The sequence below is a fragment of the Coffea eugenioides genome, chromosome 2 (assembly GCF_003713205.1).
Source record: "Coffea eugenioides isolate CCC68of chromosome 2, Ceug_1.0, whole genome shotgun sequence".
Lineage (NCBI taxonomy): Eukaryota > Viridiplantae > Streptophyta > Magnoliopsida > Gentianales > Rubiaceae > Coffea > Coffea eugenioides.
In genome coordinates, this window is record NC_040036.1 from 10,988,315 (window position 1) to 11,016,274 (window position 27,960).

Sequence of the window (27,960 nt, forward strand, 5' to 3'; positions counted from 1 at the left end):
ATGAACCACTAGAGACTTCAGAACTTCTGCTCCTCATTCGGCAAAAATGAGACTTCAGAACCACTGGCAAATGCTCTAGGATGAAATGTTTAAAGATCCAGAGTAGAATTTTGTGGTTGCAGAAAGGCATATGCAAATTCCCATCAATTATTAGTGATTCTGAAGTCTTGTGGTTATGAATATCCAGAGATTGGCAAAAAAATTTTGTGGTTGCAAAAAGGCAGGGAAGAAGGAGAAGAATGTTGGTTGTCGTCCGTTGCAAATTATTGTTCCGTTAAATATGGCTCCATTTGGTTTTACCTATTTTTTGTTGGGTTTACAATTGGTTCTAACGACAAATTTGCCATTTCCCGTCAATTGTCCTTGATTGACCAAAATTACCTAACTTTGAGGATGAAATGTGTTTTGGGTGAAACTTTGAGGTGAAATTGGTCAACAACCCAAACGTTGAGGATGAAAAGTGCATTTTTCCCTATTAGAGTTCCACTTCATCTATTAGCCTCTACAACAGGACAAGGGGATTCTAAAACTCAATTCTTTGTGCCAAATGTAGCATAATAAACCCCCTCTCGCTTTACCTATGCCAAAAGGAAGTCTTACCCTTTTCTTTAACCAAATTATAAACATCATCTAAATGTGTAAATTTCAGAAGATAGACCACGCAACAAGGACATCCAAAAGTATTTGACAGATTAGTCCCAGAATTACAAGAAAGCAGACATTCATCTATAAATACAAAAGAGAAAGAACTAAGACACAAGTAACTCAACAAGTTCACAATGTATATTCTAAAGCTAAACACGGCTGGGAAAATGCTTGTTGGAAACTCACTAGTAGTGAATGAAGCACGGTAGTATCCAGCCATTGCAAACATAAAATTTTTAATAAACTGTTTAAGGCATAGTATGAAATCAGTACGAGAAAAGGTTGCACATTGCCAGTGTTGAAAATTTCGACCAGCACATATGGTGCAGTCTCAGGTAGCGGTGAGGTATACATCCATCCTAAGTAGAAATAAAACAGACAATGTAAAGTCTTATGTCGTCACTTAAATTTCCTTATCAATTGCTCTGTCTTACAATCTAAACTGGTACAAATCTCTTACCCAAAGCCAATGGCTAAGGCGCCTCTACGTCAATCAGCCTCAAATCAATCACCACAATCACTTCCAGCTTGTTGGCCAGTAAGCGTGAATACCATATCCAGTCTTCCAATTATCCAAGAAGACCACCTTCTGAACAGCCCAGAAGGAAACAAACATCACAAAAATCATCACCAACCTCTGAGCATTCCTATTCCTCACATAGACAAGCACATGAGTAACAAAAGCCAGCAACAATCCCACCACAGTGTACAAGAACCCAACCGCGAACCCTTCAGCTCCCAACTGCATCCCGGACCCCTGATAAAAGAAAACCAACTTCCCAGGATCATTCCTATCAACCAAAAACATGGGCATTTTCCTAATTATGTTATGCATTGACCCGGAGACACTGAAAAAGTAGACGAAAATCGCTCCGGTCATCCAAACGCTCTTATTGTGCAAAAGGGTGTTCCCAGAAATCACTTTTTTCACCAAGAATGGAGCCCAAATCAGAATAACAGCAACGAGAAACATCAATTGCTTCTTAGAAATCAAAGGAGGGCGACCAATCGGCCCAATGCTCAGCTTCGTTTTGGCCTCGACAAATTCAGCCATGGATTCGGCGAGCCTCGAGAAATCTGACGCATCCATCTGGAAGGAGTCTTTCTTGACATCGGTGGCTTCAGCGGGGATAAGTTTGATGTGGGGCAGAGAATTTACTCCGAAAAGGGCGAAAGAGGACTGGGATTCTTGAAATTCAATGTCGAAGAAGAACAGTTTTGAGTGAGAAGCTGGAGGGTTGTTGGCTAAAAAGGATTTAGAGACGAGGGAGAACTCGGATTTGAGAGAAGGGAGGGAGAGTTCGGCTTTGGAGTGGAGTTGTTGGGCGTCAAAGAAGATGAGGAAAGTAAAGGGACGAGGAGCTGGAATGGATAGGATCCGTTTGAGGAGGGAATCAGTGAGATGGATAACGCCGCCATTGGGGGACTGGGATTGGAGGGATTCGAGCTGGGCGAGCAAATCCGAAGTGGGGTCTTGAGAATTGGTGGAGATCGGGAGGAGGGTGATGAGGAAGAGGACGACGAAGATTGGGGTTTTTGTGTAGGCCATTTTGCTGCCTGCTATCGTGGAGGAGGAATCAGGAAGAGGGTTTCAACTTTCAACGAGTCTCCGGAGCCCAAGAGAACAAGGGTGCCTTTGTGCACTGAGTCTATTGACTGACTGGCTGGATTTTTGAGGAAGCTGATTGGTGGAGAAAGAGACGATGAGGTGTATTGAATTTTCTTTTTCTTTTTCTTTTTTTCCCATTATTTTAAGACCAAAATGATAGATTTTTCTTTTAGTATTTTTTTTTTTATTTTAAGACCTAAATGGAAAATCGTACTTTACTTTCTCCACCTTAATGAATCAGGAAATTTGATTTCAGACCTGATTATATGTTTCTAAAAATGCAAAACTTTGAAGCACTCATTTAGTTAAATTGATTCTCCGAAAGAACTAGTCTAACTCTTTTGTTTCTTTTTGGTAACGTATATATCCACTCGAAAAAAGAGTCAGAAAAGATAATACTAGTACAATACCACTGATTTGAGGAGAAACTATATAACAACAAAGTGATGCTGTGATGGGGAACATATGTTTTCCTTTTGAAACTTCCCTGCATGAGCCAGCAGGAGCAACTCCGGCAGCATAGACGATTTTAGTTACCTAAACACTGCTCAATTCTGTTGAGTGTGAAAGCCTGGATCTCTCAGATGGAGGGATGCATATACATTAAAACGGGAAGAACTACCAAAATGCTAGCATGGTAATCCTATTAATCTCCAGCCAGCAGCTTACAATTCCAAGTGCTAATTAAGATAGGGAATATAGCTATATGCACAAAGGTGGCTCAGTAACAGCAAGCATTCATCCAAAGCCAGAGATCAGGCGTTTATATGTTCTTCCATTAGGCTTAAGACCCAATCTCAACATTTCATCATGCAATTTCATGGCTTTCCTCAATTCTTTCAGATAACAAAGCTCTCTGATCATGATTGCAAAACTTTCAGTGCTGAATATTTTATGTATTGTCATGTAATCAAATACCTCAAGGGCCTCTTCCACCCTACTTTCTTTGAAGAGCTTATTCAGAAGTGTGTTATATGATGGGATATCAAAATTGCCTCCCAACATCTTCATTTTATTGTGCAACATAATGGCTGAATCAATCTGCCTGCGAGAGCAATAATACTTGACTAAAGAGCAACAACAGTCAGGATCTGGCAGCAGCAGCCCCTTGTCTAGAATCAAAATTAAGAGCTCCTCAGCTTCTTTCCACCTACAGTGTTCGCACTGAGCCTTAATATGTTCGGATAGCTGTGCTACACAAGGATCAAATCCTTTACCTATCACATCTTTTAGCAAGTCATGAATTTCTTTTGATGGTGTCTGTGTGCAAAGACCATTAACAAATGCATAGTAACAACTATCTTTCACCACCATTTTTCTCTCTCGCACAATACCATACATTCTACTAGCATCCTTCATTCTGCCATCATTGGACAATGCTCTTAGCATACATCCATAAGTAGCATCGAGCAATTCAACCTTCTCAGCACAGGCTCTATCAAAAAGCAAACCTGCTGCATATGTCTTCCCCAAATCAGCAACCTTTTGGATAATTGAATCGTAATCCAAAATAAGACCTTTTGGTAGATACCCCTTGTCTTTCATAACTGCCATTACCACGTTAATCACTTTCTCATCTTGATATTTACAAGCAGCATCAAGAATCGAGCTATAAATACTAAAGCTTGGATCGAGCTTTTTATCATGCATTTGAGCTACATAATCAAATGTAGCATCAAACTTCCCTCTCTCACTGTAATTCTGAATTATCAAGCTGTAAACCGAAGGATTACATATTCCCATATCCAAAATCCTGCGAATTCTCTCAAATTTCCCGTCTTTACAAAGAATCCTGGCAACAACAGACCAGGTAAACTGATTTTCTGAGACCCCATTTCGAATCATTGAACCATAAAAACACCAAGCCAGTCTGACCTCATTCTTATCTTGCAGCAAACTTAGCAATGCATTACAAGTATAAACTGAAACCGTACCGGTCCCCAGTTTTTTAGCTTTCCAATAAACTTCTAAAGCTTCCAAAAATAATCCCCTACGGCAATAACCCTCAAGAACAGAGCATAACACAGGGGAACACGTCTCAAAGTTAGCAACTTTATGAAAACAACTCACGATTCGGCCTAATGGGTTGTCTAGGATTATAGAATCCAAGATGGGTTTTGCAAGCTCGGCTTGTCCATACCCAACAAGCAAATGGGTCAGCTTGCACTGGCTTTTGAGGTCAGGTTGGAAATCAAGATTCTTCTTGGCCCAGTTGAAGAAGGTGAGGGACATCTGAGGGGAACTTTTAGTGTTTTCGAGGACTCGTAGGAAGAGAGAAGGGTGTAATTTGGTGAGTTTGAGGGTGGACTTAAGAAGTGGTGCCCAGTATTTTGTCTGTCTTTGCAAGAGGATTGACGAGACTTGGGTGGTCAGTTGGCTTTCTTGGACTCGTGTTCTCCAATTTGAGCTTTCTGATGCTGAACTTGAGAGGTTTCTGATCAAGATTTTGTATTCTTTGGGGAGAGGCATTTGGATTTTGGTTCAGCGAGCTGAGGTTTCAAGGGAACTATATACGTCGAGGAAACGAAGTTAAACGAGCGCCTTTGAGAATTGACAGCGAGGTTTGGTATACCCAAATGTGGGACTTAAAATATTTGATCACGGCTCAGTTTTGTCTTAGATTGATTGCCAATAAAAAACTGTTCACATAGTATTCTAAACAGCAGGCAACTTTAGTACACACCCTAAATTTAGGATGAAATAAGTGAATTTAGCATCTGCAATTCCTTCGGAGAACACTCGAGCAAATGAGATTTATTTGGACTTTTTCCATTGTACATTCTTGTTCTGATCTGGAACATTAGATTACTGAGTTGTTGAAGCGTAAACTTGCTAATAAATGCACACAAATCTTTGCCACATATGTTTTATTCAATCCTCAACATCCTCTCCATTGTACATATAGCATTATTCTCCGGTTCACATCATACTAGATGCTATGCCCAATAATGAGAATAGATGTGGCAAAGGCAATGTCATGGTACTAGCAGCTAAAGCAGTACACATTCCACTGTCGCGTCTAACATTAATCATCCTATTTCCCCTAACAAAAAGGATCATGGATTTGGTTGTCCTTTTCGGTGATTGATTTCCCTGCGCAATTACCTAAATGTTATTCATGGGAATTAAGCATCAACAACCTCTTCAGTCTCTGCAGCCGCAAGGATTAGGTCTGGTTGAGCAGTATTGACTTCGCTTAGAGTTCCATCTAGAGCATTTGGCTGTCCCAATGCCCTCAATGCCAAATGTGCCGCCTTTTGCCCAGATATCATCATTGCCCCAAATGTTGGACCCTGCAACATTACAAGCCATTCTCACCAATTTTAGCACCATTTTCAACTTGTCATCAACAAATACGCAGTTACATTAGATATGAAAGAACCCAATTGTCCAAGATAACAAAAGGCAAATGATCTTAACCTATTGGAACAGTAGTAATTTTACTTCAACGATACCTATTCAGATTGTTTAACAGTATCCATTTCTCCACCTAACCTGGAACTATGCTGAGGGAGAACTGAGGTGGACAAAGCTACAACTTATCAGATGATATGGCAAAATTTGATTAGATGTGGTCTTTTGTAACCTAGCTGACAAGTTGAATTTGGAGCATAAAATTTCTAGGCCATTCATCCAATAAATATAATTATATGTCAAATTAAGAACAGATATAAAAGGTAGTCATAATTTAGGTAAAAGGCATTACCATTCTTGGGGCTCCGTCAATCTCTGCAACTTCCATGCCAGTGACAATCATCCCCGGAACGATCTCCCTAGTAAGCCTGACAATGGCATCCTCTGCAGTATTCATGTCAAGAGCCTTCATCCCCGGAACACAGTCAATCATTCCAATGCTCTTGAGCCTCTTAACCCCAGTGGCTCCAAAAGGTCCGTCATGACCACAAGAGCTGACCACCACTTTAGCCTCCATGACATTAGGATCCATGCAAGATTGTGTGTCATGGTTCATCGAAACCAAAGCCCAGTTGGTCACAACTCCAGCCACTCTTCCACCCTTCACAATCAAATCCTCAGCAGCAACAGCATTGAACAACTTCACATTAGGCCGAGCCAAGAGCTTGCTCATGATAGTGGAGGTGAACAAAGCCGCGTGCTTGATAACCACATAGTTATCTTGCTCATCATATTCGACCTCAAGCTCATCCAAGAACTTGTGAGCCGGTTTCCTCACAACCATGGCGGAAAACAACTGCCCACCAAGCCATGCACCGCCGCCAGGGCTAACAGATTGTTCAATAATCGCGACACGGATGTTGGGGTTCTTGCTGATCTCATAGGCGCAAGAGAGCCCCGCAGAGCCAGCGCCAACCACCACAACATCAGTATCCGCGTAGGTGATCATGTCCGTCATGTATCTCCTAGTCATTTCTCGCGAAACAATGGATTCTTGAATTGGTTGAAACTTGAAGGCATCAAAGTTGTACTGTGGAGTGGATGCAGACATTGTGACCGAGAAGTTTTGCGGGCAAGACTTGACTGGCTGAACACGAGAAAGGATAGGGGAGCCATGGAAAGAGGACTTGGTCTCTAAGAATGATGGCTTAGGAGAAGAGTTGAGAGTTGTAGCCATGGTTGCCATTGAAATTAGTGGATGGAATTCTTTGCAAGAGGGTTTTAGGCGAAGGGTCAAGAACTTAGGGTGATGAGAAGAGAGGATAGTGTAACAAGATTTATAGGGAGGAAAAAAAGTTGTTCAAAATATCTAAGAGAAAGATCTAGAGATGTGGGGGCAAAGCAGTGAACGTGTAGGGTTGAAGCAGAGAAGATAGAAATTGAACGATTCAGAACGGTTTGGTGCGATCGAGATCGTGGGGAATATCACAGCATCACCAACAGATATTTACTGCGACAAGTCACCTGTCACTGTTGATTCCCTTTTCCAGCAGGCCTCTTGCTCCAATGTGAGAAAGGAAATGTGGTACTTGAAGAAAAAATGTGGGCCATTATTTACTCCAACAAATTTATTATATATTCACTTGCAGCTGCAGGCCCATTATTTAGCATGATCAAGAAGCAATAATAATATTTAGAAATTTACAACAATGGGATAACTTCTACATTAAAAAAAATATTGCCCTCTTACCTTAATTAAGAAGCTCAAAATCAATATTATGAATTTTGACAAGCATCAAAGAGCATTTTTGGTCCACTTGAAGCCTCCTGAGCCAAAAAAAAAAAAAAAGTCTATTTCTCTATTTTTCACTTTTTTTTTTTTTTTTTTTTTTTTGCTTGTGAAGCATATCAACCAGGAAAATGTACCTTCAATTGGCCCCCTTTTCTCATGGCAAATTAAATTTTTTTTAGTTACAACTTACAATTGTGGTGCATTTTATTAATTTGGTTTATTAGCAATTCAAGTGATTATGTCCACATAGTTGCCAAATATCTTGTAAGCTGCAAGGGTACTAAAGTTATTTTTTCATGCTCGAGGTGAGCATTGAGAGGCCCTCTTTGATTATTTTTGATACCTTAGGGAAGGCCAGTAGTGCAACTGTTAGAAAATTCAGAGGAGGTTCCTGAAATTATCTCAAAAATAAACTATGATCCCAAAATTATTTATTGATGTTTTAGGTTACAAATTCCATACATCAATATTAATTTTTGCAACCATTGAAACGGGCATATTTATATCTCTTTGACCCTAGTACAATGAATTTAGGCAAAAATATATTGCAACTGGAATTGTCTAACAATCAGGCTTAATTTTTAATTGTCCAACTCCTATTTCTGAGACCCATGTGTTGAGAGTTTGCGATATAGATGTCCTACGGTCGTTTAAGACTTTTTTGTCTCTGCTTTTTTTTTTTTTTTTTTTTTTTACACACACAATTTTCAAAACTTTTTTCCCCTAATCTCTGCTGCCCCTTGGCGCCCACCCGACCCAACAGTAAAAATGCGGAAAAGCACAGCGCAGGGACTGGAACCTGGGACCTAGAGGTTTACCAGGAGGCTGACCATTCACGCGGAGCCCTCTACTCTTTCTAACTACCACACTTTTTACTCGTATAAAACTATAGGCTAAGGGAAGGGAAATGTATTCCATTGTGTTATGTTTCTAATGCAGAATGAAGTAAACAATAGTGGACTGTTCTGTCGAATGGTACTTTATCAGGGTCCAGACCATACTAAGCAAAGTTTCAGCCCATACTAAACTACGTGAATAATACTAAATATTTCTTTTTTTTAATCAACTAAATATTACATTTTAATGTGATATAGAGGTAAGATAATTTTTTAGTATCCAGCATATATAGAGAACCAAAAGTGCGACTCACAAGCAGTTCTCTCTCTCTCTCTCTATTTTTTCCGGTTTAAATGGTTTTTGTTTCGACCCGCGGATAGTTCGACTGGTTTCGTAATCTAGTAGTTATCAACAGGTCCTCTGATTAATCCCTGTATGCTACCTCACTGTGTGTTCTTGGGGCAAGACTTTACAATACTTTAGGAGATTAGTTTGGGTGAAAGTTTGGAATACCCCTAAGTGAAAAAAAAAAAATAGTTTTGCTTCACTAAACTAAAATTTACAAGTAGGGATGTCAAGTCTAAACAGACCAAACATTAAAGTGGTCATATTTAGTTATTCTTTTAATTAGTATCTCTATCTGTATTCCAAAGTGTGCTTAAAATTTTTTTTGACAAGTCTAAATAAACCAAACACTACAACATTCAAAATTAGTTTAGAATCATACTAAAACATGTTTAGATGCACCAATCCATACATGGAAGTGAATTCTTGTGATTAATCTCCATTTATCATGATAATTGTCTAAAATATAAATTACAATCTTGAACAACTTGATTTGAGGAATTCATAGGCTCTTAATTAGAGCACTTAAAGGAGATGCCATAGAACTTGGCTTGATCACGAAATACAATGGACTTGCAACGTGAACGAGTTTTTATCAACTCAAACTCGAGTGAATCTCAATTGCCATCACTCGTGTATAGATTATGACTTTTTACACTATATACTTACCAAGTTGATTCGCAAACTTGATGAAGAAAGAAGTTGTTTAGGTTAAGTTTGATTAAGTAACAAACTAATCTCGAGCTACATTTTGTCCAGCGATCTCAAGTCAACTAGTAATGTCGAGTGGTTAAGCACTTAGGCAGGCTCATGTTCACCCCCACTCGCAAGATTTTGGTATTTTTGAAGTCCTAACAAAAGAAGTTTTACGCAATTTAACAGTTAGTCTGATTTCAAGAACACTCTTACGGTATGTTGCAAGAATTTTATTGAAAAAAATACCGTAGCAGTTATATAATATAATATAATATATATAAAATTAAAATATATTAATGATGCAATCAAATATAAATTAACAAATAAACTATAATCCAAACAAACCCTTGAATTGGATGCCACAGTTGAACATTTGAATGTTAATTAAACATTTTGTACTAAGAGACAAAAAATGTCTTACTTAGGACAACTCTGGCAGCCCCTGAATCGAAATTGATGGGGTTTATTGTGGCAACCAAGAAATAGCAAAACATATATCATACGTTGAGCAACGATTGACAGCTGTGGGATTTGAACCCACGCCCTTTCGGACCAGAGCCTAAATCTGGCGCCTTAGACCACTCGGCCAAACTGTCAGTAGCGTGCAAGAGTAAAACGTCAAATGACATGGCTAAAGTTGTAAAAAGGTGGATAAATCACAGAAATCGACTGACTCTCTCATTACCATTCTGCTTTCCAGGACTCTTCTTCTTCTTTCAAGAGGTCATAAAACATAATTCCTTTTTTAACAAAAAAAAAAAAAACTTTTGACATGTTTTAGTTGTCGCTTTGTTTGTGTTAGATGGCATACTTTGTGACTTTATTTTGAAAATATGTATGTGTTTCTATGTAACTTTCAGCTTGTATCTACTTTTGAATTATATATTATGATCATGAACCTGGTTATATTGCTCTCCTCATAAAATTTGATTATATTGCTATGGCACTTTTTTGTAGTTGCATTTTTTTTTTCTCCCTTTTGCTTTTAAAGAAAAAAAATAGGAATTTAAAATACCACTTACAATACTTCCCACTTTATCAGCCAACACGTAAAATGGTTGATATTCAAACGCGTTAAACCCTTTAAGAAAAAACACTTCTAACCAGTGACATTGTGGGGAATGAACAATTTGCACTCCTTATTTCTTTATAAACAATATATTCTGTTGGTAGCATAAATGTCTTGTACAATACTCACTTCGCATCAACAGAAGAAGAAAAAACACCGAAAGGGTTACAGAATTACAATTCCATTATATTGTCATTTCAATTTGGTTTTAATTCAGTTGAATCAAACACATCCTAACCATGTTTGAACTTGTACCTAGACACCAGAAAAAATATTGACGACTAAAAAAGTAAACAAAAAATAGCTTCCATTTGGCCTTGTTTGAATAGCAATTTTTCAAAGAAAAATTGTAACTTTTTTCTGTGAACATATTTTCTAATTATTCTTTTATCTCACATTTATCAAATTGTTATAGTAAATTTTTTATTAAAAAAAAATCCAGAGAAATGCAATCCAAACAAGGACTATGCTGGGTTGAGGTTAGGCCTGCAGGCGACTCGAGCTGCTCGCGAGCAGCTCGAGTCAAAGCTCGGCTCGAGCTCGTGTTGACCGAGCTCGAGCCGAGCTCGAGCCGTTCGTTAAGACAAACGAGGCGAGCTCGAGCCTTCGTTTCTTTGGCTCGATAGCTCGACGAGCCGCTCGTTAGGCTCGAGTCAGTGTGAAATTACAAATATACCCCTGAATCAATTAAAATTTACAATTTCCTCTATTAGGTTAGGTTACCCAATTTTCTTTCTTCACTTCCTTGGATCAATCTTCTTCCTCTGGCTCCGCCGACCGACTGTCCCACTGCCAAACTCCTAATTCGTACTTCCGCTACCGCCATCTCTGCTAGCTCCACCTCCACCACTTCCGCTAGCTCCTCAGCAACCTCCAAGTTTTCTCTGCTGACTGTCCTCAGTCCTAACTCTGTCGCAAGTGCAGCTCCAATGAGCGGGGGCACTCGGGTCCCTTACCTGAGAATCGAAAACACCAGATTCATCCCAGTATGCACGGAGCCAGAAAGGCAACCCTCTTGAAACCATGGGAAGTCCCAAACTCCCAATTCCCCGTTACTGCCATATCTGCTTCTACTAGCTCCATCTCCAGTTTCTCCACCGCTTCCACCAGCTCCACATAGGCAACCCAACCAGCTTTCGGAACCCAACCACTTCAACGAGGCTGACTGACGAACCCAACCAGCTTCTCAGTGAATTCCTATCTCCGGATTTTTTCTAAGCTTTTCCAGCGAGCAAGTGCGCAACCCACCGAGCTTTTCCTAGATTTTTGCAGGTATGTACTTAGCTTCTTTTTCTTTCTACTTAATGCGCCGTTTAATTCAACAATTTGTATAATGAAAATTCTATTAATCTGGAATGGTGATCAAGAAACATAATTAAAAGGGACAATTAATATTCTATCCCACTCACTGGACAATGATATGCACTATAATGGTACCTCAGCAGGTTTTTGACTGATTTGCCTTTCTTTCGGAGTATTTGGTGTCATAATTACACCTTAATTGCTCTCATCATCTTTGATGATTTGGAGGAGCTAACTGAGAAAATGAATGATGGTCTACTTTTAGTTGGTTATTTCCGTAATCAATTTGCCAAGTCATCAGTTTCAATTTTGGTTGAATGCACATTGCTGTAATAAATCTGAATTTTACATTTTATTGAAATGCATGACACACTTCCGAGTTCAATAATTTCTATTGTTATTGAACTTTTTCAGTTTTTTGAGACCTGAAAACTTTGGAACTTACAAACTTGAAATGGTTGGTGGAGTTTTGCTTAGACGTCAAAGGAGAAACTAATTGCATTTGGTAAGGTGAAGAAAGTACCATATTTTACCTCTGCAGGATTTGACTATAGAAAAATTCTTTAGGGGTTGAAATGAGGTTTCAGTTAGTATTTTAACAAGAAATACACACACACACACACACACATATATATATGTTACTGGATTATAGATTTGTTGAATTAAGTATCTATATATAATAATAGAGCTACTAAGTGTAGATTTCCTTTTATCTCTTATAAATTGGTTCACTATCTTGTTTGAAGCTTTTGAGTTGAATAATTAAAAAGAATGCAACACTTACACAGTGAAACATTGATAAAAAGGTCCTTGTGGTTCACACATAATATTTAAATTCGGCCTTACTATTTCTTAATTTCTTTTATTTTATTTTTTTGTTTTTCCAGAAATTGAAGGATAGACAAGAGATTGTGTTGCCTATTTCTTGACTTCGGAGATGTTTGAGGTAATTTACCTTTAATTTTCTATTTAGAGTTTTGTCCAATTCTAACTCATGGTATTAAGATCACAGAGGTTAGTGCAGAATTGCAGATGGTTATAGAACGCTGGTGGAGTGCAATCATATATGCGATGGTTATGTGTTGTGTTGAGTTTGTTCCAGTAGGAAATTAAGGCAGTAGGGGACATCTTGCGCCTAATGCAAGGAGCAATATATTGTTTTCTATTGCTGTTTTTTGTCTTTTTTTTAACAGCTTGTGCAATTGCATGGGAAATTGGTGCCCTTTCGATTACATGGAAGAAACTTTGCTATTCTATTGATCTGTTTTACCATTCTTGCGCAATGCAGCAGGCTAACAATGACTACGATCATGTAGATGAACAAACATCTTATGATGTAGGCACCCTTGTGCTCCTGTTAACTTATGGTTTCTTTAAGGATTCGAAGATTTGATATTCTTTTCATATAGATGAATAATGTCAATAATGATAGTTGCGTGATTTGCTTGTACTAATAAGTTGATTTCTTTCACATGTTTATGAAATTTAATGATGCAAATGGTTTATATCATCTTGGAAATTGTTATACTTTTTGCATCTCACATTTGATCTTCTTTTGTCATGTATTTCATTTGCGTCATCTATAACTCATTGGGTATGAGTTTTCTGTTATTAGTATATCTCCATTTAGTTATCACGCATGAGTTCTGTGTGTATTGCTGGTTATCACGCATTTCATTTCTTTGATTGATGGTTTCATTCTTATTTGGCATTTGCATTTTTGCCAAATCGTTTTTCTTATGATTCTTTTAACCTTTAGGAATTTTCTGGAGTTGGAGTTGGTGGACTAATTCTCGCTTCATGTCATGCCTTGGTTCTTGTGGACAACAAGCTGCTTTTAATTTGTATTAGTGGATATTTGTGGAAATTTGGATAATTTGTATTAGTGGGCATCTGGATATTTTTGGATGATTTGTATTAGTGGATATTTGGACATTTATGATTGTATTAGTGCATAATTTGTAGGCCTCAAGATCAAGAATATGTGAAAAATTGTTATTATCATGCTAAATTTTGTCAAAAATATGCGGACAAAATTGCTGTTTTCTTGCTTAAATTTCCAGAAATTTTCGAGCTATTTTCGAGTTCGAACTCGAGCTCCTAACGAGCTAGAAATCGAGCTGATTTCGAGCTATTCGTGAGCCAGAAAATCGAGCGGAACTCGAGCTATTCGCGAGCCAGAATTCGAGCTAGGCTCGCGAGCTATAAACGAGTCGATCTCGAGTTTTCTTTTTCCTACATCGAGCCGAGCTCGAGCTTTATTTTTCGAGCTCGACGAGCTCGAGCTCGAACTCGAGCTCGCGTATAAATAAGTGTAGCTCGACTCGATAAATTCAAAACTCGATTCGACTCGGCTCGTTTGCACCCCTAGTTGAGGTCACCTAATTGTTACCATGAAATTCCAAAAAGGAAAAAAAATAAAAAAACATGCCGTGAAAATCAAGGTACCTTTCAAATCAACGGATTATGCCCCCACTTTATTTGATTAAAGCTAATGGATCCATCGATCCAATGCAATTATACATTTCCTCACATAAACTACTCGGTTTCTAATTAAAAATACTCCCCAATTATTCAGATGCGGGACCACTATGGTTTTCTTGCATTCCCCGGCATCGTGGACTTATCAATCCGACGGTTGAGATTTTGCAAACCCTCTGATAGCGAAGCTGGATCGCTCGTGAGGTTTCAGCTTTCACGTGGGAGTGGGACTGCATATGTTTTTTATTTTAAACCTCGTCGTCGGTGCGGTCGGAAAAAAAATTGGGTTTTCAGACCTTTTTAGGGTAACGTGAAGGAGGGGAAAGGTGGTTAATCTGGTTACAAGCACTTCTTTTTAAGTACAATTTCACTGCTTTTTAGCGGAATGATTTGTCTAATCTACTGTGTTTGCTTTGGCCCGTTCTCATTTGTTAGTTGTTTGCATTGTTGTTTTTCCAAAAGAAAAAAAAAAGAATTTCATTTTCTGTAAATAATTTTTTTCGCACATTCCTGAATCACATTAATTTATTTCACATACATCGCATTTTAAAAAATGTTTACTGTAATTTTTCAGCAAAAAATTAGCCTCGCTAATACTGATTCAAAACACAATTAGCAATACGCGGATCTGAAAAAAAAAAAGGAAAAAAACTAATGCATAGTGCTTCATTTGTGAAAAGCTTTTTTTAAGTTGATTCAAAAGAAGTCTTCCTTTCAAAATATTGAGAAGTCAAAGGCAGATTTAAACATAATTGCTAGATCTGGTTATGAGAATAAGCATTTTTGGTAGTTTAAACACTTGTAGCTGCATTAAAACAGTTTTAATTATAATAAAAAAATGGTTCAAATATTTTGATTCCACGTCAAAAGGAAAAGAAAGAGACAGTAAAGTCAAAGGTGTTAAAAAGTGGAACAAAATAGCAAATGCAGCGTCCTTAGCCTTAATTGAAGGCGTCGACTCTTGACTATTATTCTTTTGAGAACTCAACTTAGAGAATGATCTATACTACGGAGCCGTTCCGGAAGGTTCACGGTCATGACTAGATTAAAAAAATTTGTGCGGCTCAGATCACTCCTTGTAATTCAATTTTCACGTCGTATGAGATCTACAAAAATGTTGTTCTAGTATTACTCGCTGTTGTTCTATTGTTACATCTTATACAGATGATATTACACCGAATGTAAATGGTGTTATACCTTCCGAAACGGTTATCAGAGCAACCGTTCCAGCCCCGGATCCCTATTTTACTCCTCCTGCAACATCCTGCAATTCTGCAAACACAAGCTATTTTTTTTTAAAAAAAAAAAAGAAGAGGTGGGGGAAATCTTTTTTTTTTTATTTTTATTTACAACGATAGAAGTCCTATAATCTAAACTAGCCTAATCTAGGAGAAAGAGGCAAGGAGAGATGGTCAACTAAGACCAGCCACATATTATGACAAATTTGAGGGAAGGTAGGAATTGAACCCCTGACCTCCAGTAGCACCAAAGAAGGTGATAACCACTGGATCAAATGGCCGGTGGCCGCCGCCCCCGCCGGGGGAGGGGGGGGGGGGAATAACAAGTTGTTTCTTGGTTGTCTTTGATGTCCCTGACCACTAAAATCCAGTTGTCAAACCCCAAGAACTTTCTTTTTTTTTTTTTTTTTTTTGACGAAGACCAATCAAATGCACTAGCCTTCTTCGAATCCAACATGTTGACCCCACCTCTTAGTTTCCATCTGTAATTAGATCCAGATCATTTGTGGGCAGCCTGGACTTTCTTCCCCAATTCCATCTGGCAAATTCAATCGTTTTGCAGCTTGTCGGTCCTCTTCACCTCTGCTAAGTGAAATTCGACTTAAGCGACAAAAACAAATTAAGAAATAAATTAGTAAAGAATAATTCACTTTAATTTTTATATTTATGTTTATCATTTAAAAATAACGACATTCGATTTAAATGACAGAAATAAATTAAAAAATAATTCACTTCAATTTTTATATTTGTGAAATATTGTTATACTCGTACAGTTATTTTTTTTTATATAGGTGAACTCATAATTGGAGAAAATACGCTATTAAAACATGAAGGGTGGCATATTCGCAGTGAAACACAAATGTTATGGGCTAAGGGTGGCATACGAGGTTTAAACTGATCGTAAAATTGCGACGATAATTTAATTAATCAAAGCGGTGATTTCCACTCGTACCCCTTACCAACATCAGTGCAACTTGTGAAACATCACATATGTCATTTAATACTCGGGTTACTTTCAGAGATACAGCCGAGACTGAGAGGCCTCATTCCTCAAGCTCCAAATATTAGGTCCTCCATCGAGAGAAAATGGAGAGAAGAAGGGCTTCTTCAATGGCCAATCGTTTCCTCATTGCAGCTGTATTATTTGTTCTTTCTTGTTCATCAATTCAAGAAACAGCGGCACAAACGTCATCATTTGATGATAATTTCAGCAAAACTTGCCCTGAAACACATTTCACTACCTCTGCTGACGGACAGACATGGTACCTCTCCTTGGACAAAGAATCAGGTATTCATTACTGCACCAATAATCCCTCATCTGTCTTTTCTATTCTACTTCTCAAACCCTTCATCACATTTCCTTCTTTGTATGTAGCATTTTTTCTCCGCAATGCTTTTAGTTTAAGAATTTGAATAGTGAATAATAGCATACACCAATCTGATATCACATGTTGGTGGATATTGCATAGGCTGCGGATTCCAGACAAAAGAAAGGTACAGATTTGGATGGTTTAGCATGAAGCTCAAACTGGTCAGTGGTGATTCTGCTGGAGTCGTTACAGCTTATTATGTAAGTTGAAACTAAAACGTAGAGTTTTCTGTTTTGCTGTCCTGTCCCATACCAAAAATCAATACGTTACCCTGCAAATTTATTAATGGTAATGGTTCCCCGAAAACTTCAGATGTGTTCGGATTGCACACACCTCGGAGCAGGGCCTGAAAGGGATGAGATAGACTTTGAGTTCTTGGGGAACAGAACAGGGCAGCCTTATCTTATACAGACCAACGTTTACAAGAATGGGACTGGTAATCGTGAAATGAGGCACGTTTTGTGGTTTGACCCCACCAAGGACTATCACAGCTATTCCATTCTATGGAACCCGCTGCAGCTTGTGTAAGCTCATATTTCACTTTCCATTGCAGTAATTTATTTATTATTAAGACTTCCTTGTTGACTTGCAATTCTTCTTCAGAGTCCTTAAATCGTTTAGCTCATGCAAGTATGTTTGGTGAGGCAATCCAAGAATGTCACTGAATTAGGTTCTTGGAAATCTCATGGTTGATCATTAGCGTCTGTGATTTTTCTTATGCTAAGTAATGCTTAACTTACCACCCTTCCAAATTGACAATCTGGATCCAATAATTCTCAAGACGAGACGAGAGTCACCAGACCAAGTTTTGGTCGTTTTCGGCTTCAAATACCGCAATTAAACAAGGTGAGACCAGCCATGTGATGAGAGTCACCAAGCACAATGGCATATTACAACTATGACTGGGGAGATGGAAGGAGCATAATTTTTCTAGTTTTCCTGTTCTAGGCAAAGACTAATGATCATTTTAGTCAGCGTGCGTTAATTGCTTTCTAAGTTGATCTAACGAGTTATTGTTAAATGAAATGACACACTTTTTTCAACAGGTTCTACGTTGATAGAGTTCCAATAAGGGTCTACAGGAATGCAAATTATACAAACAACTTCTTCCCCATGGACAAGCCAATGAACTTGATTTCAAGCATATGGAATGCTGATGACTGGGCAACCAGAGGTGGTCTGGAGAAGACAAACTGGACGCTTGCACCATTTGTATCATCTTATAAAGACTTCAGTGTCGATGCCTGCAAATGGGAAGACCCTTACCCAGCCTGTGTCTCCACCACCACAGAACACTGGTGGGATCAGTATCCTGCTTGGCATCTCTCAGACAGCGAAAAGCTGGACTATGCTTGGGTTCAGAGAAATCTTGTTATTTATGACTATTGCAAGGACACCGAAAGATTCCCTAAAGTACCTGAGGAGTGCTGGATAAGTCCCTGGGCCTGATCTGATGAATCAGATATTGGTATATTTTTTCGAAAAAGAACATTGAAGTTCATATATAGCTAGATAGTTTTCTTTCTGAGTATATATGCTGTATTATGTGGTTTGGCGCTTCTGTAATCTGTACTGCAATTATTGGAATTATTTCATTGATTAAATATTCTACACTTTTAAAAGACAATTCGATTTTTTTTATTTGTTTTTTGGGAACATTTTTTTTACTAGGGTCCATCAATGAAACATACATGTACTGAAGCACTCTTTGATAAGATAGCCACATCTTTTGAATGTGGATATGATAGTGCTTCGTCATAACCAAATTTCCAAGCCCTTTGTGTTTAGTACGTGGCTCTACTGCATCCACAACTGCGCCTAGAGGTGGCAATTTGTCCCAAGTCCCAATGGGTTACCCATGCCCATGGGGACTTTGGGCGGGATGGGTATTGGATTTTGATATTGGGTTTAAAATGGGACAAATCCCAATTGTACCCATTAATTGATGGGAATACTTGGGAAATACTTGGGTACCCATTGGGCTCAAATAACAAGGGCTCTGTTTGGTTTAGCTATTTTTGGGGGGTATTTTTGAAATATTTTATTATAGCAGTGTATATGAAAAATTTTTACTATAATTTTTTTTTTGAAATATTTGATATACTAATATGGATGGGATGTTTTTTGAGTTATTGCATATTACTGTAACATTGTATTTGAAAAACTTATTTTTTGAAAAAATAGCCAATCCAAACGGAGTCTTAGATTCAAAAATTATCTTTAACAATTTTTATAGCCATACTAGAGAATATAATCTAGTAGTTTTCTTAGTCATTATCCATAAGAATTTTCAACATTTCAGTCAATTTAGACCTGTCATCTTTGAACAATGATGATGATAAATATTCAACACCTTAAGTATCTTGGCCATCTTGATATATGTTGGAATATGACTGTATATCTATTTTTTCCTTTATTTGTTAATCCAATTTTTAATGGGAATCCTGAGTATAAAGCACTTGCATGTTTATTTAATAAAACTAAAAAAAAATTAATAAATCAAAAATATTAAAATTATATAAAAAAGTAAAAATGAATTAAAGGAAAAAAAATATGTAGAAAATAGATTTGGGCATTGGGCGGGATCAATCTAAACCCATCCCAAAGTGATCCCGCCCAAATTAGTCCCAAAACACATATGGGTAAGATTGGGCCCAAACCCATATGACTCGGTTCCATCACAAATCCAAGCAAATCCCGCCCATCCCGCCCATTTTGCCACCTCTAACTGCGCCCAAAATGCCCCCATCTCTGTATTGTTTGGCTTTCTCAGCTTTGTGAAATTTGCACAAAACATGAACAGTGATCGCATGACCATAGTTTTCATTCTCAAGCAAAATAGAATTCATATTTCCTTACTAAAAGCCCATGTTGAGCAAATTCAATTGAATTTCATTTACAATTCATGATTTCTGCACAGGAATTGTGGATTTGCCGTCGAGCTTGTCATAATTAGGGGTGAGCAAAATTATCAACTAATCTGAAAATTCGTCATATCCGATCCGATGCGATGCGAAAATTAGGATATTCGATTTGTATTATTTGATCAGATCAAAAGAGGGTAGCGTACCCGCTAAGATACGGGGCGGATTAGGATCACATAATTAAAAACTCGTGGGTACCCGACCAATTCGGCATATATATATTTTTTGTTTTTTATTTTTATGTACATACTATAAAATAATAATTTAGAGTTAAATAAGTAATTTCATTGAACAACTTGCATTACAAATATGAGAGACTATAGTTTATTTACAAGATTTATTTGTAGAGATTATGATCTTATGTTTTATAGAAAAGAGTTTAATTAATGTGAAACATATATTTAAAAAAATGAGTTATTTATTTCAAACTTTTATTGATTTTGAATTCTTTTTATATTGTATTCTCTTCGCACACTTGTTTCTTGGTGGGAGACTTTTTTTTTTTTAGAAATAAATCTTTATTAAATCTTAGATAAATGTGTAAAATATAAAATTAAATTAGTATAAATTACTTTTTAAAAAAATTAAATAATAAATGAGGCGGCGACGGGTACCCATTGACCTGACCCTATCTTAACGGGTATCCACTGATATGTGGGACGGATAAGGATCAAAAAATGATTGACCTGCAAGATGCAGGTCAGATCACCCAAATGGTGTGAACGGAGCGGATATTTGACCCGTGACCACCCTAGTCATAATTGCAGAAAACTCTCTCATTTTTTGAATCTACAACACTCTACATTGACATTTCATATCGTGCTACATAAACGCGTCACGTATACTGATGCAAACATTTTGGAATGTTCTTTTATAGTCGTAGAGGTGAGGTGACATATATGGTATTGCCATGTATGAATTCTGTTTTGTATACAATGCTATAGTGTAGTATTTGGAAAATATTCCCAAAAATATTTAATTCATACAAACTCGTCATTTTAAATTGACAAAAATATGTTACAGGTCTTTATGCCGACGCCCAACTCGACAAAGTGCCAATATATATAATTCCCTTTATTAGCCTTGCCTCAAAAGGCAAAAGGCCAAAAAAAGCACTTCATTTTGAAAATCAAGAGAACAACAGTTATTACGCTATTTAGGAGGACTAGGAGACTCACGCACGGTGGTAAATTGTAAATATGCCCATGATCAAATGCTAGATAACATTCCTTGTTATCCAATTAGTGTTAAACTTGTGCTACGAAGTCGTTTCTTGCCGAACTAAATTAAGAGATCATGTTAATGCTTCATGGCATAGAAAAGAATGCAAAGCGTGCTGTATAAGGCGTATTCATGAATAAGGAATATATTTGTAAGTTTAACTGTAAAATATCCATCTTGTAAAGGGAAATGCAGTGAGAAAGTTATTTATTATGTCTAGCCATAAAGCGCATAGGCAATTCCTTTTCTACAGCTTGGGGAGAAAACGTTGGAGCTATAAGATTAAGTGTATGATACAACACATATTTCATTAGGAACTATCTACAAGTTGTAGATGAAGCTTCACAAAGCTACGTATAAGGTGCATATTCTATTTGCAAGCATGTGTAAACTGTTGATGAAGCTTCGTCTATGAAGCATATCATTTTTAGGGATGCACGTTGTATACCACAGATGTACATGTAGAATAGGATAACAGAGGGAGGAATAGACGGAGTTTTCAAACTAAATGTTCATCAGAAAAGCTAAGTTTAGGGAAGACGTTCATTAGGATACAACTAAGCTGCTGCATCTGTTATGGTAGAATACACATAAAAGCTGTCATACCATGGGAAATATTTTTCTGCACTATGTCTATCAAAGATTAGAACAATGTAGGTAGTAATGGATTCAGGAACAAAGACCAAAACTTCTCGAAACTATAGTTCGTGCTTTGCCACAAAGATGTTCCAGTTGTCCGTAAACTATTTTCCACGCACTAAAACAGTTATTGTTTTGTTTCCTGTCCTCAGAGTAATCGAAGGAGTCCTGCTGCTATGGACGAATTGAGCAACAAATCTTGGGACTTTCTAGCATTGTATGGGGCAAGAGTTAAAAGTGTTGCGATATATAGATGTCAAAAACTAAATAAATCTGTATATAAAACTTATAAAGTTATGTCGATTCTGTCTGTCAATGAATTGATAGAAACACACGCCTTTGATTAAGGTTTGCTCGAAATCAGACCTCATTGATGATAACACTCGCTGCCATATCATTTTTTGCTTCTCATCACTTAGAAATTAAAGGACACTCGTATGAGGCAAACAAATTTAAAAATACAAATGGGTTGACACAAAACAAAAGCAGTTAACCCTCAACTTCCCAACTCAAGAGATGGCTGTGAATGCAGCATATTAGGTAGTGGATCTATCCATGGCATGTATACTTGTTTCTTGTCTTCGCAAAAGTGGATGACATCGAAGATTAGGCTACCAGAATGTTGAAGCAAGAAAAAGTAATTTTCCTTGATGATGTTGCTGTGGCAAAACTCCTGTCGTCCTTGAGTGAATGACTACCGATGAATCTTGATAATCCATGTTCTATACCCTTCTCTTAAAGTTATCTGGCTATAGTGGTGTTTGATTAGAAGAGGTTGAAACTAAATAGGCAACATCTATAGTTCATATGTAAACATAAGTTGCATGAGAAGCAATATAATATGGTAAACTATGGTAACAGTAGCAAAGTGCTAAAACTTCTCAATACCTGTTCAGGCTCACTATATCTAAATAAGAATCAGCATTCCTTTGTAGCTCTACCTTTGGCTAATAAACTGGAAGAGCCAACACTCTCCAGTTGCTCCATTTTTATGAACTACATAAGTTCCATATTCTTCATGTTGTTGTTCATTTATATATTATGTAAGAGAAGGTATCTGAAGTTTGTGAGATTGGATTAGTGAGGTAGTATTTGGTAGTTAGTGTGGCAATATTAACTGTTTTAGTTAATATTTGCAGGTGCATTAGTGATTGCAGACAAAGCATGCCTAAAAACTTTGAAACTAACATAGTAATTAATGGCACAATGGTTTGCATGGCCTGTCATATTATGACAGAAGTATTCAATAATCACAATGTCCATGCTCTCATGGAGGATGACCGCACTCTCAGACCATCTTTCCGGTTTTTACTATACATTGGAATTAGCGAGCCAAACATAGAGAGGCAACGGTAGGCAATCCGTCCGAACAATCCAAACAACACATAGCACATAGCTCTTAAAAGGCATAACACGGAGGAGAAAACATGCAAAGATGTAATAGGAAAAAGAGGAAACATAAAGACACAAAATGAACTAACTAAAACCCATAGAGAAAGCACGCACAGATGAAAAAAATTGAGGTACGAAAGAATGACCGGACCAAGTATAGAGGCCACAAATGAAACAAAAATAAAGAAAAGAGCCAGTAATGATGAATAATATAACTACATCCTGAGAAGAGCATCTAAACAATAGCAATCAATACAGAATAGGAAAATAACAAACTAAGCAGGGAATAGACAGCAATACAAATGAAAACAAGATGTTGGTTTTTGAAGCATAAACAAAGATATCAAGACTATATTGAGGGCTGAAAAAGGAGCTTAATTTCTTCATTCATCAACACCCTATTTATAGTGCTTACAAAGAAACAAACTAAAATAATTTTAGCTAACAATTCTCTAGAAAATCTCAACAAAAACTACTTGATAACATGATCTTCTACCTAGCAAATCTTAGCTAAAATATTTGATCCTAACAATAAGACTTATTCTTCTACCAATTGAATGATTCTGTTATCAAACTTAATCTGATAAAATCTGTAGGAAAAGTTGGCATATCTCAACACTCCTCCTTGGCACTTTTACTGCAGATCCCCAACTGTCTTCTTAAGCATTCAAACCTTGTTTTGGACAAGGCCTTCGTAAAAATATCTGCAATCTGATAATCAGTCTTGCAATGAACTAGAACAATTTCTTCGTTCTTTTGAACTTCTCGAAGAAAATAATATTTAATTTTGAAGTGCTTAGTCTTCCCATGAAACACTGGATTGTTGGAAATAGCTATAGCAGCTTCATTATCAACAAAAATTTGAGTAGCTTCTTGTTGAACTTGATTTAGATCAACTAACAATTTCCTAAGCCATAAGGCTTGATTAACAGCGGCCGTAGCAGCAACATATTCTGCCTCAGCGGTAGATTGAGCTACCACATCTTGCTTCTTAGAATTCCATGAAAAACATCCAGAACCCAGGTTGAACAAGTATCCAGAAGTGCTCCTCATATCATCATATGAACCAGCCCAGTCACTATCTGAATAGCCATGTAACTCCAATTTTTCTGATTTTTTGAAACAAACTCCAAAGTCAGCAGTGCCTTTGACATACCTGAGTACTCTTTTTGCAGCTTTGAAGTGCAACTCACTTGCACAATGCATAAATCTAGACAGTAAACTCACAGCATACATAATATCAGGCCTTGTTGCTGTAAGATACATCAAACAACCTACAAGACTTCTGTATAGGCCTTCATCAACTTTGGCAGCTCCATCATCTTTACTAAGCTTCTCGTTCTCCATCAATGGAGTGCTAATTGATTTGCAACTTTTCATATTAAACTTTTTCAACACATCTCTTGCATATTTGTGCTGACTTATGAAGATTTCTTGTTGAGATTGAATAACCTCCATGCCAAGAAAATAGGACATCTCTCCCAAGTCTGTCATTTCAAAGACTTGCTTCATCTGCTCCTTAAACTGATTTACCAAGATTGGCTTACTTCCTGTGACAAGCAAATCATCAACGTATAGTGAAATAACAATTATATCATCATTGACAATTTTTACATAAAGAGTTGATTCACTCAAACTCTTCTTAAATCCAATCTTCAGAAGATGATCATCAATCCTGCTGTACCAGGCTCTTGGTGCCTGTTTTAGGCCATATAGCGCCTTGTGAAGTAAGTACACCTTGTCTTCTTGACCTTTCACTGCAAATCCTTGAGGTTGCTCCACAAAGATCTCCTCCTCCAAGTAGCCATTTAGAAATGCTGACTTGACGTCAAGTTGATAAACTCTCCAGTTTTTTTGAGCTGCAAGTGCTAGGATCAACCTGATGGTGTCAAATCTTGCTACTGGTGCAAATGTATCTGAGAAGTCCACTCCAAATTGTTGAGCATATCCCTTGACGACCAACCTTGCCTTGTGCTTGTTGATGGAACCATCAGCATTTAATTTGGTTCTAAAAACCCACTTTACACCAATGGGTTTCTTGTGAATTGGTCTGTCCACAAGTGCCCAAGTCTGGTTCTTTTCAATCATTCTCAACTCCTCCTTCATTGCCTCGATCCACTTCAAGTCTTTGGCAGCTTCTTCATAATCTGCAGGTTCAAGAACTGCAACATTACATTTGTTATAAATGTCAGAGAGTAATTTGGTACTTCTAACTGGAATATGATCTATTGATTCATCAATATTCTCCTCCTGCAATTCTTTAGATTCTAATCCCTTGAAATGTTCAACTTTGGAATTGATCCAGTCCCATGTTGCGTATTCATCAAAATGGATGTCTCTACTGACTATCACTTTTGCAGTCAAAGGTTGATAAACTTTATAACCTTTGGTACTGCTGCAATAGCCAATTAGAATCCCAACTTCTGCCTTTTCGTCAAGCTTGCCTCTCTTTACATCAGGAATATGTGTGTAGCAAATGGAGCGAACACCTTCAAGTTTTGTACTGAAGGTTTATATCCAAACCAAGTTTCAAACGAGGTTCTACCATTCAATAATTTTGTAGACAACCTGTTTAAAAGATACACTGCAGTATTGACAGCTTCTGCCCAAAACTTCTTTGGCAATTTTTTCTCAAACAACAAACACCTGGCCATCTCCATGATTGTCCTGTTCTTTCTTTCACTTACTCCATTTTGTTGTGGAGTGTAAGTGACAGTTAATTGATGTTCAATTCCTGCATCTTCACAAAACTTGTTGAACTGATTAGAAGTATATTCTGTTCCATTATCTGATCGAATCACTTTAATCATCTTGCCACTTTGATTTTCAATCCAATTTTTAAACTTCAAAAAAATAGCATCAACCTCTGATTTTTGTTTCATGAAATAGACCCAACAATATCTACTGAAGTCATCAATGAAAACTATGAAATACCTGCTGCCATTTAATGAAGAAGTTCTCATTGGACCACATACATCTGTGTGAACAAGTTGAAGCCTTTCTGAAGCTCTCCAAGATTTGTTGTGAGGAAATGACAATCTGCTTTGTTTTCCCAACTGACAAACTTCACAAACTCCACCTTTATCTTCTATAAAAGGCAAGTCCTGCACAAGACTATTCTTATGCATGTAGTTAAGTGCAAAATAGTGATAGTGGCCCAATCGTTTATGCCATAATTCAGATTGATCCACTAAACTTGGGTATGCACTTGAACCTGCTTTCAACCAATTTAGAGAAAAACTTTTTCCATTCATTTTTACTGAAAAAAGTTCACCTCCATTTTGATCATAAATGACGCAGCTCCTATTTTTGAAGACAACAGAATAATTTTTCTCAAGCAATTGTCCAACACTCAACAGGTTTTGATTAATTTCAGGTACATATAAAACATCATCAATTATTTTAGTACCTGAACTATAATCAATAACTACATTACCTTTGCCTTTCACCCCAATACAATCTCCATTTCCAATTTTAACTTTGGAAATATATGATTTATCCAATTTGAATATGGACTCATCATATGCCATGTGATGAGTACAGCCACTATCAATTAGCCAAGCTTCACTGGAGATCTTGCTTGCAAAGCAAGTGGCCACAAATAATTGCTCCTCCTCTTGTTGGTCAGCTACTTGAGCATGTTGGTCTCTTCTGTTATTTTTGCATACCTTTTCGACGTGTCCCTTCTGATTGCATGACCTACATTGGACGTCAGGTCTTCACCAGCAATATTGTTGCAGATGTGAAGTCTTTTTGCAATGTGGACATTGAGGAAATTTCCCTCTTCTTCCTTCATCTCTGCTAGACTCACCTTCTTTCTTGCTCTTCTTGTTCCATTGCTGTTTCTTTTCTTTGCCACCTTGTTGATTTTGAATTTTGTCTTTCACCTGAAAAGCACCTTCTACTGCTTCCTCCTTTCGGATAGCTCTTCTCTGCTCTTGTGCTTGTAATGCATTGATTAGTTCTGGCAAAGTGATTTGAGACAAATCCCTTGAATCTTCAAGGGAGGAAATCTTGGCCTCAAACCTTTCAGGTAAGCTCACCAAGACTTTCTCTATAACTCTGCTATCTGGTAATTGTTCTCCAATCAATCTGATTTTATTCACAACATCTAAGAGTTTGTCAGAGTACTCTTTGATGTTTTCTGTGTCTTTCATCCTAAGGAGCTCAAACTCTCTCCTAAGGTTCAAAACCTGCATTTGTCTTGTTCTGTCATTGCCTTGAAAAGCCACTTTGAGAGTATCCCAAGCTTCCTTTGCAGTTTCACAAGTCATAATTTTTTTGAATACTGCATCAGAAACTGCTGAATGAATGCACGTCATGGCTTTTGATCTCCTTTTGACTGCATCTCTATGGGCTCTCATTTCTGCAATAGTTGGATCTTCCGATAATTCAGGAACAGGATCTGTCTCTACCACATCCCAAAGATCATTAGCATCCAAATAGGACTTCATTTTGACAGCCCAGATTTGGTAGTTTTCACCAGTAAAATTTGGAGGATTGGACAAGAAGTTATTTCCTGGCATTTTGATGTTGAAGGCTTAAGTGTATAATTTTATAGTGAAAAGGGTTTCTCACCAAGTTCACTCACTCTCAAAGAAACAGGCCCTTAAGATTTAGGCTCTTGATACCACTTTGTTGGTTTTTGAAGCATAAACAAAGATATCAAGACTATATTGAGGGCTGAAAAAGGAGCTTAATTTCTTCATTCATCAACACCCTATTTATAGTGCTTACAAAGAAACAAACTAAAATAATTTTAGCTAACAATTCTCTAGAAAATCTCAACAAAAACTACTTGATAACATGATCTTCTACCTAGCAAATCTTAGCTAAAATATTTGATCCTAACAATAAGACTTATTCTTCTACCAATTGAATGATTCTGTTATCAAACTTAATCTGATAAAATCTGTAGGAAAAGTTGGCATATCTCAACACAAGATATAAGTGGTGAAGAAGAAGGGTAAACAAAGAACAGAACAAGTACCTTCTTGGAGTAATAGCAGCAAGAACCACGCTGATGATGATGGCAACCCGAATAAA

At 37.4% G+C, this 27,960-nt stretch overlaps 5 protein-coding genes, 1 long non-coding RNA gene and 1 other non-coding gene across 7 annotated transcripts; 2 read left to right on the top strand and 5 right to left on the bottom strand.

The window, feature by feature from the left end:
• Window positions 1-761: 761 nt before the first annotated feature.
• Window positions 762-2,313, bottom strand: LOC113760661 (probable dolichyl-diphosphooligosaccharide--protein glycosyltransferase subunit 3B). The gene has a single exon (XM_027303335.1). The coding sequence runs from the start codon at window positions 2,192-2,194 to the stop codon at window positions 1,163-1,165; it is 1,032 nt and encodes a 343-aa protein (XP_027159136.1). The 5' UTR covers window positions 2,195-2,313; the 3' UTR covers window positions 762-1,162.
• Window positions 2,314-2,992: 679 nt separating this feature from the next.
• LOC113756256 (pentatricopeptide repeat-containing protein At4g21170) lies at window positions 2,993-4,486 on the bottom strand. The gene has a single exon (XM_027300009.1). The coding sequence runs from the start codon at window positions 4,484-4,486 to the stop codon at window positions 2,993-2,995; it is 1,494 nt and encodes a 497-aa protein (XP_027155810.1).
• Window positions 4,487-4,993: 507 nt separating this feature from the next.
• LOC113759887 (thiamine thiazole synthase 2, chloroplastic-like) lies at window positions 4,994-6,935 on the bottom strand. The gene is made up of 2 exons (XM_027302465.1): window positions 5,961-6,935; window positions 4,994-5,547 (listed from the first exon to the last, which is right to left on the bottom strand). The coding sequence occupies exons 1-2, from the start codon at window positions 6,852-6,854 to the stop codon at window positions 5,380-5,382; spliced, it is 1,062 nt and encodes a 353-aa protein (XP_027158266.1). The 5' UTR covers window positions 6,855-6,935; the 3' UTR covers window positions 4,994-5,379.
• A 2,859-nt stretch (window positions 6,936-9,794) lies between these two features.
• On the bottom strand, window positions 9,795-9,874 carry TRNAL-UAG. The gene has a single exon. It is a non-coding gene; the product is annotated as a tRNA-Leu (tRNA).
• A 1,234-nt stretch (window positions 9,875-11,108) lies between these two features.
• On the top strand, window positions 11,109-13,650 carry LOC113763837. The gene is made up of 3 exons (XR_003467403.1): window positions 11,109-11,619; window positions 12,537-12,595; window positions 13,409-13,650. It is a non-coding gene; the product is annotated as an uncharacterized LOC113763837 (long non-coding RNA).
• A 2,725-nt stretch (window positions 13,651-16,375) lies between these two features.
• LOC113761096 (probable xyloglucan endotransglucosylase/hydrolase protein 8) lies at window positions 16,376-18,342 on the top strand. Its single transcript, XM_027303933.1, has 4 exons — window positions 16,376-16,656; window positions 16,838-16,938; window positions 17,051-17,262; window positions 17,785-18,342. Exons 1-4 carry the CDS (start codon window positions 16,455-16,457, stop codon window positions 18,185-18,187), a joined length of 918 nt encoding a protein of 305 aa, XP_027159734.1. The 5' UTR covers window positions 16,376-16,454; the 3' UTR covers window positions 18,188-18,342.
• An 8,291-nt stretch (window positions 18,343-26,633) lies between these two features.
• Window positions 26,634-27,440, bottom strand: LOC113756284. The gene has a single exon (XM_027300013.1). The coding sequence runs from the start codon at window positions 27,438-27,440 to the stop codon at window positions 26,634-26,636; it is 807 nt and encodes a 268-aa protein (XP_027155814.1).
• Between the last annotated feature and the right edge of the window lie 520 nt (window positions 27,441-27,960).